The sequence below is a fragment of the Plectropomus leopardus genome, chromosome 12 (genome assembly GCF_026936395.1).
Source record: "Plectropomus leopardus strain MGB_pleo_1.0 chromosome 12, ASM2693639v1, whole genome shotgun sequence".
Classification (NCBI taxonomy): domain Eukaryota; kingdom Metazoa; phylum Chordata; class Actinopteri; order Perciformes; family Serranidae; genus Plectropomus; species Plectropomus leopardus.
Genome location: NC_142187.1, coordinates 25,689,631 through 25,702,756, shown reverse-complemented (window position 1 = coordinate 25,702,756; position 13,126 = coordinate 25,689,631). Strand labels below are relative to the sequence as shown.

Sequence of the window (13,126 nt, the reverse complement as noted above, 5' to 3'; positions counted from 1 at the left end):
TTGGCAGTGTTCTCAACATTACTGACTGAACTTACTCTGATTGTTATATGCAGTAGGTGCTTATGACAAATTATGTATAGAACTTTTTTTTCCTTTAGGTGTGGAAATTATTTTAACTTATAACTGCCAACATTAGAATATTGTTTTTTTAAGTATAAACAACTGAACATGATTTTGACCTGCTTTTGCCAATTCTAAGAAAAGTGCAGAAAAGAAGGACCTTTTTTTGTCAAACTGCATGTCACATGGGGCTTGTTTTCTTAATCAGAAAGTGTCACATGGTGTCACCTCCGGGCACAAATTCCATTTCACTCAGCTTTATTTGTGTGAGTGTGTGTGAGTAATTTGTGTGAGTAATTTACAATATTGCTTATTCACTCTGTCTGGTGTATCACAGCTTCACTTTTATTTACTGTGTCTACAGCTACTGCTACAAATTATGTAAAAAAAAAAAAAGTTATAATGAGGACTGTTTGCAGACATAGCTGAAAATATACTTATGATTTAATGATGTGTCGTTAAGAAAACCATCTGCTCGGTCTTTTGATGTTACACAGTGGGGGTTTTACACCATTTTACTGTGTCCTGCCTTACTGGAAAAGTATTTGGCTGTCATTTCCTGGAATGCTAAAACTCAAGCAAAGGGAGGAGCAAGCGCCCACATAGCATGTAGGATGTGGGGATAAGCTCTAACCTCTGTTTGACTGTCAGAGGATTCAGTCATGGAACTGCTGCTGCCAATCCTTCTGGGCTTTCTTGCCGCTGTGCTTGGAGGGCTTTATCTTCTTGGGGTGTTTAGACAGCGGCAACCTGGAGAACCCCCTTTGGATAAGGGGCTCATACCCTGGCTGGGTCATGTCTTAGAGTTTCGCAGGGACACGGCCAAGTTTCTAGAGAGGATGAAGAAAAAGCACGGCGATGTGTTTACGGTACAGCTGGGAGGGTTTTATATAACGTTTCTTCAGGATCCGCTGTCGTTTGGGGCATTTGTTAAGGAGAGTCGAGAAAAACTGAACTTCAACAAGTTTGCTCAGCAATTGGTACGAAGAGTGTTTGGTTACTCATCTATAGTGGATGACCATGAGATTCTCCAGATGTCCAGCAACAAGCATCTGAAGGGGGATGGCCTGGAATTAATGACGCAAGCCATGATGAGTAATTTGCAGAACCTGATGTTGCACAACATCGGCACAGCTGCAGACCAAAGAACCTGGACGGAGGACGGACTGTTTATGTACAGCTACAATACTGTTTTTAGGGCCGGCTATTTATCTCTGTATGGAAATGAGCCACACAAGTCAGCGGGAAGTGAGGAGAAAGCCAAAGGGAACGACAGAGCTGAATCAGAAGCCTTATTTCATGAGTTTCGTAAATATGACCAGCTCTTTCCCAACCTGGCGTATGGGGTCCTGCCGCCAAGGGAAAGGCTGGAATCAGAGAGGCTGCTGAGATACTTCTGGAACAGTCTGTCAGTGCAGAAAATGAGGACCAAGGACAACATCAGTCGCTGGGTGTGGGACATCCAGCAAGCCAAAGCGGAGAGGGGCATGGAGGAGTTTATGATAAGCAGGTACATGTTTGTGCTTCTTTGGGCCTCACAGGGCAACACAGGAGCCTCTTCATTCTGGCTGCTCCTCTTCCTCATGAAACACCCAGAAGCCATGAGAGCAGTGAAGGAAGAGGTGGATAAGGTTCTGAAGGAATTTGGACAAGAAGTCAAACGTGATAGCCCTTTAATTAACCTGACCCGTGAAATGTTGATGAAAACCCCAATCCTGGACAGTGCTGTAGAAGAGACCCTCCGCCTCACTGCTGCACCCCTCCTCACCAGGGCAGTGCTTCAGGATATAACCCTGAAGATGGCTGATGGGCGTGAGTACTTCATTCGCAAGGGTGACAGAATGGCAATGTTTCCATACATTGCCGTTCACATTGACCCAGAGATCCACCCTGACCCACATTCATTCAAATATGACCGTTTTCTCAATCCAGACGGGAGCAAGAAAACTGACTTTTACAAAGCAGGGAAGAGGGTGAAGTATTACAGCATGCCCTGGGGGGCTGGGGTCTCCATGTGTCCTGGGCGTTTCTTTGCCACCAATGAGCTGAAGCAGTTTGTTTTCCTCATGCTGGTTTATTTTGACTTTGAGCTGAAGAATCCCGATGAGAAGATACCTGACATTGACTTCAGGCGATGGGGCTTTGGATCGATGCAGCCACAGAGAGACGTCCAGTTCAGATACAGACTCAGATATTAAACCAGTCAATCCTAAACTGCCTTCAGATGCTGATCATCTGTGAAAGCATTCATTTGACTATTATGCATGAAAAATGAGATTAATATTATTTTTATTTTAATATCAGTGATGTGATGTGCACATTTTGCATGTGGCTTCAAAGCTATGTGTGTTAATATTGTTGCGTACAATAACAATAAGGCATTTTTGTATAAATAAACACTGTAGTTTTAACAGAATATTGCTTCCGTGTACAGCTGTTTTCCAGTATGATTTACAGTAATTAAATATATCTTAATTTAAGTAAGCTTACAAGTCACATACAGGCTGTATGGTTGTACTTTTCTTTTTTTTTATTCCCAATAAGATATGCACTCCTGCAGGTGGAGCTACATGTCCTTTGATCTGGTCTTTGAACAACACAGACCATACTTTGGGAATCACATGGCCTCTGACAATTCAAATATAGTTTGTCAAGATATTAATTGGCTTCTAGTTATACTTTTCAAACGATCAGTATAAAAAAGATAAAGTGGTGACTTTAGTACTGTAATTGCTCTAAAAAGCACTTAATTTCATATTACTTTTTCAATCCAAATATTTAATCTATAAATAGATTAATTAAATAATATTTTTGTATATTCACTTGTGAATTTTCACAAAGCTAAGCACATAAAATGTCAGCTTGTGGAGAAAAGTAGTAAAAAGCAGAGATGCAGTTATTTTGTTCATACTTTAAATGTACTTCGGTGACATGGTTGTCATGATGGAGGAAAATATAAATTCCTTTGTATATCAGCTGTATCAGACATGGTAGCTGTTAACCTTCAGAAGCTTCTGTTTTACAGTTACGCATTCATTTGTAATCTCTTGATCGAGGTTTTACTATAGGGTCAAGGTCAGATTTTGTCATGATATTTTACACTTACATACAACCCCATAAGTACAGCTTATAAATGTGAGTATGAAATAATGTGTCTGTTTTAAAAGTTCCTTTTAATAAAGCCTTTATTTAACCATATGATTACATGTTATTAAGCCAAGGTCTAAGGACGATGTGCGATGTGATTAAAAGCAAGTATGCTGTCCTTGACTAGATAAACCAGTTGTACCATGTCTTGAACCTTCCCATGTGAGGTTCATCCAGCAGCTATCACATTTAATCAACATTACAAACAATTGCCTGGGTTGTGGTCATTTAGGTGTGGTGTGATCCACCTGATATCAATTAATCCAAATATATGTTAGAAAACTAAACTCTGTTGGCGACCTTAATTATATAGTTGAATGTCTTTTCAATGATTTGTGAAATTATTTCACTATTTATGATACAATACAGGAGAAAAGAAAGTGTCATATTCCCGCACCACATTATTATTATTTTTATTTAATTTTTTTTACAAAACTTCTTTCTGCTGCCACTGGCTCCATTGCAGATTTTAGGCACTACCTCCAATATTGCTCTGTCAAACCAGGCAGCGTTGATCAATATGAGTTAAGATTCTGTCGCTGCACTGCCTATTTCTCGACTCAAATGTTTTAAGAAACATATATGAGCATACTGTTCAGCTGTACAATCAGAAAGGTCCGGCTGATGGGCGGTGCTTGGTACCATTTAACTTTATTCAGCATGGTGGGCAGGTCACAAAATTTCCCATTTTACAGCTAAACAGACCACTCAAATATGTTTCTGAAAACACTGAGGCGAGAAATGCAGTAACAGAATTTTGATTCATATTTGATCAGTGCTGCCTAGTTTGAAAGTGTGACCGCAGTTCATGAGCAGTAATTAATATGATTCACAGCTGCGCTAGAGACCCCTTGGCTGTGATTGTTTTTTGGGGTTTTTTTTGTTTGTTATTTTGTTGTGGCTTGTCATTGCAATGCAGTGACAAAGGGGCTAAAATTAGAGCATCTACCCAGTTGTCATATTTTCATCACATCCATAACTACTGCATCATATGTCCTGGAAGTGAATACTAATTGTAACTTTTCTTTTGACTAAATAAACCTCGTGTTGTGGTCTCTGAACTTTGTTTTTCAGTGCAGTTGCTCAACAATTCATGTTTGGCAGCTTTCAAAAACAAACAGTTACTGATACTCTTTATCACTTCACTCAGACGACTATGCAGTTTTACGTGGGACTAGGTTTTGAAATCCTTTTACAAAATTTAACATTTTTTTTATTATGGTATGTGTGAAAGGTACTGGAGAGCTTAGATGAATGGAGCACACACATACTGGCAGGTGAACAGGCTTTATTTCAACATGACTTATTTTCTCAGCATTTGCCTCCATCAGCCTCTGTGCCAGTTCTGTCCCTTGACTCAGCTTCACTGGTTATTAAAAGTTATTTATAGCCCGTGTGAAAGTCCACAACCTCATGGGTGTGTCAGCCTTCATGCAAAACAACAGGTTTTTGTTTCTGGTTTGTTTCCCAAGATCAAGTTTTGTTCTATTCAGGTATTTTCGTTGGCAGAACTACCTGTTCCCATCCTAACTCACATTTTGAGAAACCTTTGTTTGGTCACCAATAAATGACTTTAATTTGCACTTCTACTCTGGTTCGTCTTTGGTTGATGTGCTATCGTGCTATATTTTATTCCCAATAAGATATGCACTGCTGCAGGTGGTCCTACATGTCCTTTGAGGTGGTCTTTGAACAACACAGACCATAGTTTGGGAATCACATGACCTCTGACAATACAAATGCATTTTGTCAATAAATTTTGACCTGCTTTTGCCAATTCTAAGGAAAGTGCAGAAAAGAAGGCCCTTTTGTTTGCCAAATGCAACTGCATGTCACCTGGGGTTTGTTTTTTGAATCATTTCCTGGAATGTTAAAACTCACGCAAAGGGAGGAGCAAGCGCCTGTATATTATGCAGGATTTGGGAATTATCTCCAATCTCTGTTTTACTGTCGGAGGATTCAGTCATGGAACTGCTGCTGCCAACCCTTCTGAGCCTTCTTGCAGCTGTGCTTGGAGGGCTGTCTCTTCTTGGGGTGTTTCGACAGCAGCAACCTGGAGAACCCTCATCAGATAAGAGGCTCACACCCCTGGGCCATGTCTTAGAGTTCCGCAGGGACACGGCCAAGTTTCTGAAGAGGATGAAGTGAAAGCACGGCGACGTGTTTATGCTACAGCTGGGAGGGTTTTATATTATGTTTCTTCGGGACTTGCTATCGTTTGGGGCACTTGGTTACTCAGCTATAGTGGATGATCACCAGATTCTCCAGGTGTCCAGCAACAAGCATCTGAAGGGAGATGGCCTGGAGTCAATGACACAAGCCATGATGAGTAATTTGCAGAACCTGATGTCCTGAGGTCCTGCCGCCAAGGGAAAGGCTTGAACCAGAGAGGCTGCTGAGATACTTCTGGAACAGTCTGTCAGTGCAGAAAATGAGGATCAAGGACAACATCAGTCGCTGGGTGTGGGACATCCAGCAGGCCAAAGAGGAGAGGGGCATGGAGAAGTTTATGATAAACAGATACATGCTCGTGCTTCTTTGGGCCTCACAGGGCAACACAGGAGCCTCTTCATTCTGGCTACTCCTCTTCCTCATGAAACACCCAAACTGACTGCTGCCACCACGGTTTTCATCACAGTTCATCACAGTGAACTCAATGCGCCAGAGCAAAAACTGCACATTCAAATCCGCTTCTCCTCTGCTGTCTACGCTTTTGTTACCGCGCGGTGGAGGGAAAGCCCCTTTCGGATCCTACATAGAGATCAGTGTTAAGAACTGTGTGGACTTTGAGTCATTTTTAGGTTCATCATCACCATGTCTCTTTTCCGAAAAGTTTCTATACTTATCTAAACCTAAGGGTGCCAACCTTGTTTTGTTTTTTTTTTCTCCTAAACCAGACGGAATTAACATTACTTGCCCAAATCTAACCTACGTTACTTTATGTGAAATACGTAACATAATTCTTGGAGTGCTACTCTATTTGATATCCACTGTGTGTGGATTTTCGTAAGATATCAAAGAAACCATTGTATGAGAATTTGTTTCGCTCTTTGAAAGATCTCTAGCACGTGATTGTGAATGCATGGTGCAAGACCACCTTTACTTAGTCATATATGTTTTGGTGTAACATGAAATTAATCAAGTCATCTTCCGTATACATAGTATAAGCCAGAGGCACCTGCATCTTGCAAAATAATAAACATTTTATGAGTCAAAGACAAACAGCTTAAAATGCTAAAATTTTGAGTGCTGGAGACTAGTTGACATTAGTTGCTACATCTCATGACATGGATATAGACAGGCAAGTACTAAAAACAAAAGTAGAAAAGGCAAAAATGTCAGTGCTTTGTCAATATTTTACTTTATTGTGTATCTGTTAATCATGATGGTTATATTCCTCATTTAATAACTTTTTGAGCAAAAATCTATTCGTGTAATCATAATATTAGCAAGGGCAGGTTTTATAATGCTTTCGTCTCATGTCTGTGTGATAATCTGTTGATCAAGACCGCATTCTGCTTTTAGGACGTTTGTTACGTGCCAGGCAGGGGCACAATGCTGTGTGTGTTTTTCTCTCCTGTTTTCTCCCTCCTCCCTTTTTTTTTCCAGGTGCTAATGACCTGAGTGTTTCAGGTGCTGCAGAGGGGCAGGATGCTCATTGGCTCCCTCCACTTAATGCCCCACAGATTGCCAGTTTCTCTTTTGTTCCTTTTTTTGTTCTGCGCCTGAGCTGGCTGTGTGTTTTTGTGACCTGTGATCAGAACTGTATTTTTGCATTTGGTGAAAGGTATGTGATGAGAGGTTGTGGACGTTAGGTTAGTTGGGGGTACCCTTTACATTTTTCACACACTTAGGAAATCTCTGTTTAGACACACTAGGTTAAGTGGTTGTTGCTACCCCTGTTTTTTGTCTGTGAAAGCTGTTCTTTAGAAGGGAGTTAGGTTTTTGTTTCTACTTTGTTTTCAGAGATAATGGTTTAGTTAGGGCCAGTTTTGTTCTGTTCAGGTATTTTCTTTGGCACAACCACGTGGTCCCATCTTCTCTCACATTTTGAGAAACTTTTGTTTGGTCACCAATAAATTACTTTAATTTCCACTTCTTCTCTGGTTCGTCTTTCTTGGTTGTTGTGTTATTGTCCCTTTACTTTGAAGGGAACGTAACAACATGCATGAATGTAATGTCACTGGACTGATTTATAATTAGATGATCAAGGTTAGGTTTTATTTGCGAAGTCCTTGTTCCATAAATTGCACCTGTAATCGTAATTGTGGCCTTTTATCATGATCATACAATAATGCCTTACTGTTTTTGATTTTTTGCAACCTGTAGTTAAGTAACTATAGTAAAAAAGATTACAATGTATTATGCCAGGACCTTAAAGAGACTGAACTAGAAACAAAGTACATTTTCCTTGACTAAATAAACCTAGTGATGTGGTCTCTGAACTTTGTTTTTCAGTGCAATTGCTCAACAATTCATGTTTGACAGTTCATTTTAGTAATTTAAAGTTTATTGCCAGCTTTCAAAAACGAACTTGTACTGATACTCTATCACTTCACTCAGACGACTATGCAGTTTTATGTGGGACTAGGTGCTGAAATCCTTTTACAAAATTTAACATTTTTTATGATAATTTGTGTGAAAAGTACTGGAGAGCTTAGATGAATGGAGCACACACAAACTGGCAAGTGAACAAGCTTTATTTCAACACGACACACGATGTTGATCAAGAACACATTCTACTTTTAGGACGTGCATGAATGTAATGTGACTGGACTGGTTTGACTAGATGGTCAAGGTTAGGTTTTATTTGCGAAGTCCTTGTTCCATAAATTGCACCTGTAATCGTTATTATGGCCTTTTATCATGACCATACAATAATGCCTAAATGTTTTTGATTTTTTGCAACCTGCAGTCAAGTAACTACATAAAAAAGATCACAATTTATTATGTCAAGACCTTAGAGACACTGAAGTAAATACAAAGTACATTTTCCTTGACTAAATAAACCTAGTGATGTAGTCTCTGAACTTTGTTTTTCATGTTTGACAGTCCATTTTAGTCATTTAAAGTTTATTGCCAGCTTTCAAAAACGAAGTTACTGATACTCTTTATCACTTCATTCAGACGACTATGCAGTTTTATGTGGGACTAGGTGTTGGAATCCTTTTACAAAATTTAACATTTTTTATGATAATATGTGTGAAAAGTACTGGAGAGCTTAGATGAATGGAGCACACACAAACTGGCAGGTGAACAGGCTTTATTTCAGCACGACTTCTTTTCTCAGCATTTGCCTCCATGCTCGTATCCTGTAAGCACTGACATTTGACGAGTTTGGAGTGAGAACAAGCTGGTTGACCAGAGCAGTGTACACAGCTCTGATGAGTACGCCTTTTTTATCTTGTGTGTCACATTAGAAAACAAAAATATACAGGGAAGCTGCTAAAAATCTTACTGGGGTTACTTATTTTTTATACCTCTTACTCATTCAGTCGTTCGCTCAACCTCGGTGCAGACTAAATTGAAAAACAATATTTGAGCACAGCTTGGACAGGGACGGATGGTATTTTGTCGCAGCTTGTCATTGCGATGACAAAGGGGCTAAAATTAGCACATCTACCCAGTTGTCATATTTTCTTTTGTAACAAAAGAAAATTTTTCTTGTTACGAAACTTCTTTCCGCTGCCACTGGCTCCATTGCAGATTTTAGGCACTACCTCCAATATTGCTCTGTCAAATAGGCAGCGTTGATCAATATGAGTTAAGATTCTGTCGCTGCACTGCCTATTTCTCGACTCAAATGTTTTAAGAAACATATATGAGCATACTGTTCAGCTGTACAATCAGAAAGGTCCGGCTGATGGGCGGTGCTTGGTACCATTTAACTTTATTCAGCATGGTGGGCAGGTCACAAAATTTCCCATTTTACAGCTAAACAGACCACTCAAATATGTTTCTGAAAACACTGAGGCGAGAAATGCAGTAACAGAATTTTGATTCATATTTGATCAGTGCTGCCTAGTTTGAAAGTGTGACCGCAGTTCATGAGCAGTAATTAATATGATTCACAGCTGCGCTAGAGACCCCTTGGCTGTGATTGTTTTATTTATTTTATTTATTTTTTTGCCCTTCACATGCAGAAAAGCTGTTAGAAATGCTACAAGGCAGTAGACTATGCAGAGGAGTATGATCTTTTTCACTGATTATCTGTCTCATTTGATGCTCTGAGGATACTGTGACAGTTTCAGGAAAAAATAAACAAAGTTTTCTTTTTAATAAAAGTTATTAACCACAGCTTAAATACAATTTTCAGCAGTTGAGATTTAAAGAGGAATCTTGGAAAAGCATGAAGCAATTCAATTGATCTCTCTAGATGTGAAGGAGATCCTACTCTTGGTCTAATGCCTACTTATTAATGTGGTTTATTTCTTAATTAGTAATCTAGTATCAATCATCTGGCATCATCTCATTAATCCACAAATATGAGTTGTTTTACCTTATCCTCGGAGTGAAAAGCTGTTTTTCAGTAATTTATGGAGCCATGCAAATTACAATGAAAAGTCTTCTGGCAGAGAGTTTTTATTTATTAACACACACAGAAAATGTTTAGTTAAAAATAAATAGATTTTTTACATGTCTGTGGTAGATTTATGTATTGAAACTATTGTGAAAGGTGGTATGATGTCTCAGCCTATGTTCCGTGCAGACCACACTTGTCACGTGGAAAAAAAAAAAGTTGCGACTTTGAATCTCTACATGCTCCGCAGCTAAGCGGCAACTGAGCAGCAACTGAGCTGCTTGTGAGCAGCACTGCACATGCAGGCAGTGTGGCTGCTCTAAAATGGGCACCAAAGAAATAAAAATACAAGGTATTCCATGCCATGCACATGCTGCTCACACAGGCATCAGTCATTGAACTGCGGCTGTCAATGATTTTTGGCTTTCTGGATAATATGTTTGGTGTGTTATTGGTAAGTATGTCTGAATAATCCCATGATGGATGGGTCAGGTCAATGACCAGACAAAAAAGTTAAATATTAATTAATTCAATCATTTCCCCAAGCAAAAGGCGGAGCAAAGGTCCATTGATCATGCAGGATGTGGGTATTTACTCCCAATCTCTGTTTGACTGTCAGAGGATTCGGTCATGGAACTGCTGCTGCCGATCCTTCTGGGCTTTCTTGCCGCTGTGCTTGGAGGGCTTTATCTTCTTGGGGTGTTTAGACAGCGGCAACCTGGAGAACCCCCTTTGGATAAGGGGCTCATACCCTGGCTGGGTCATGTCTTAGAGTTTCGCAGGGACACGGCCAAGTTTCTAGAGAGGATGAAGAAAAAGCACGGCGATGTGTTTACGGTACAGCTGGGAGGGTTTTATATAACGTTTCTTCAGGATCCGCTGTCGTTTGGGGCATTTGTTAAGGAGAGTCGAGAAAAACTCGACTTCAACAAGTTTGCTCAGCAATTGATACGAAGAGTGTTTGGTTACTCATCTATAGTGGATGACCATGAGATTCTCCAGATGTCCAGCAACAAGCATCTGAAGGGCGATGGCCTAGAATTAATGACACAAGCCATGATGAGTAATTTGCAGAACCTGATGTTGCACAACATCGGCTCAGCTGCAGACCAAAGAACCTGGGCGGAGGACGGACTGTTTATGTACAGCTACAATATTGTTTTTAGGGCCGGCTATTTAGCTCTGTATGGAAATGAGCCACACAAGTCAGCGGGAAGTGAGGAGAAAGCCAAAGGGAACGACAGAGCTGAATCAGAAGCCTTATTTCATGAGTTTCGTAAATATGATCAGCTCTTTCCCAACCTGGCGTATGGGGTCCTGCTGCCAAGGGAAAGGCTGGAATCAGAGAGGCTGCTGAGATACTTCTGGAACAGTCTGTCAGTGCAGAAAATGAGGACCAAGGACAACATCAGTCGCTGGGTGTGGGACATCCAGCAAGCCAAAGCGGAGAGGGGCATGGAGGAGTTTATGATAAGCAGGTACATGTTTGTGCTTCTTTGGGCCTCACAGGGCAACACAGGAGCCTCTTCATTCTGGCTGCTCCTCTTCCTCATGAAACACCCAGAAGCCATGAGAGCAGTGAAGGAAGAGGTGGATAAGGTTCTGAAGGAATTTGGACAAGAAGTCAAACGTGATAGCCCTTTAATTAACCTGACCCGTGAAATGCTGATGAAAACCCCAATCCTGGACAGTGCTGTAGAAGAGACCCTCCGCCTCACTGCTGCACCCCTCCTCACCAGGGCAGTGCTTCAGGATATAACCCTGAAGATGGCTGATGGGCGTGAGTACTTCATTCGCAAGGGTGACAGAATGGCAATGTTTCCATACATTGCCGTTCACATTGACCCAGAGATCCACCCTGACCCACATTCATTCAAATATGACCGTTTTCTCAATCCAGACGGGAGCAAGAAAACTGACTTTTACAAAGCAGGGAAGAGGGTGAAGTATTACAGCATGCCCTGGGGGGCTGGGGTCTCCATGTGTCCTGGGCGTTTCTTTGCCACCAATGAGCTGAAGCAGTTTGTTTTCCTCATGCTGGTTTATTTTGACTTTGAGCTGAAGAATCCCGATGAGAAGATACCTGACGTTGACTTCAGGCGATGGGGCTTTGGATCGATGCAGCCACAGAGAGACGTCCAGTTCAGATACAGACTCAGATATTAAACCAGTCAATCCCTTTTATTTTACTGATTAAGTATTTCCTGACTGTGATCATCTCTGAAAGCATTCATTTGAAAATTACTCATATTTATGGATTAATGAGATGAAACTGCTGAGTGCTACTCCATTTGATATCCACTGTGTGTGGATTTTCATAAGATATCAAAGAAACCATTGTATGAGAATTTGTTTCGCTCTTTGAAAGATCTCTAGCACGTGATTGTGAGTGCATGGTGCAAGACCACCTTTACTTAGTCATATATGTTTTGGGTGTAACATAAAATTAATCAAGTAATCTTCCATGTACATAGTATAAGCCAGAGGCACCTGCATCTTGCAAAATAATAAACATTTTATGAGTCAAAGACAAACAGCTTAAAATGCTGAAGTTTTGAGTGCTGGAGACTAGTTGACATTAGTTGCTACATCTCATGACATGGATATAGACAGGCAAGTACTAAAAACAAAAGTAGAAAAGGCAAAAATGTCAGTGCTTTGTCAATATTTTTCTTTATTGTGTATCTGTTAATCATGATGGTTATATTCCTCATTTAATAACTTTTTGAGCAAAAATCTATTTGTGTAACCATAATATCAGCAAGGGCAGGTTTTATAATGCTTTCGTCTCATGTCTGTGTGATAATCTGTTGATCAAGACCGCATTCTGCTTTTAGGACGTGCATGAATGTAATGTCACTGGACTGGTTTATAATTAGATGGTCATGGTTAGGTTTTATTTGCGAAGTCCTTGTTCCATAAATTGCACCTGTAATCTTAATTGTGTTTATCATGATCATTACTGTTTTTGATTTTTTGCAACCTGTAGTTAAGTAACTATAGTAAAAAAGATTACAATGTATTATGCCAGGACCTTAAAGAGACTGAACTAGAAACAAAGTACATTTTCCTTGACTAAATAAACCTAGTGATGTGGTCTCTGAACTTTGTTTTTCAGTGCAATTGCTCAACAATTCATGTTTGACAGTTCATTTTAGTAATTTAAAGTTTATTGCCAGCTTTCAAAAACGAACTGTTACTGATACTCTATCACTTCACTCAGACGACTATGCAGTTTTATGTGGGACTAGGTGCTGAAATCCTTTTACAAAATTTAACATTTTTTATGATAATTTGTGTGAAAAGTACTGGAGAGCTTAGATGAATGGAGCACACACAAACTGGCAGGTGAACAAGCTTTTTTTCAACACGACTTCTTTTCTCAGCATTTGCCTCCAC

The 13,126-nt window shown here is 40.1% G+C and overlaps 2 protein-coding genes across 2 annotated transcripts; both read left to right on the top strand.

Annotated features, from left to right (window-relative positions):
* Window positions 1-677: 677 nt before the first annotated feature.
* LOC121952022 (7-alpha-hydroxycholest-4-en-3-one 12-alpha-hydroxylase-like) lies at window positions 678-7,652 on the top strand. The gene has a single exon (XM_042498533.2). The coding sequence runs from the start codon at window positions 723-725 to the stop codon at window positions 2,256-2,258; it is 1,536 nt and encodes a 511-aa protein (XP_042354467.2). The 5' UTR covers window positions 678-722; the 3' UTR covers window positions 2,259-7,652.
* A 2,677-nt stretch (window positions 7,653-10,329) lies between these two features.
* On the top strand, window positions 10,330-12,832 carry LOC121951520 (7-alpha-hydroxycholest-4-en-3-one 12-alpha-hydroxylase-like). Its single transcript, XM_088085647.1, has one exon. It carries the CDS (start codon window positions 10,358-10,360, stop codon window positions 11,891-11,893), a length of 1,536 nt encoding a protein of 511 aa, XP_087941773.1. The 5' UTR covers window positions 10,330-10,357; the 3' UTR covers window positions 11,894-12,832.
* Window positions 12,833-13,126: the final 294 nt, after the last annotated feature.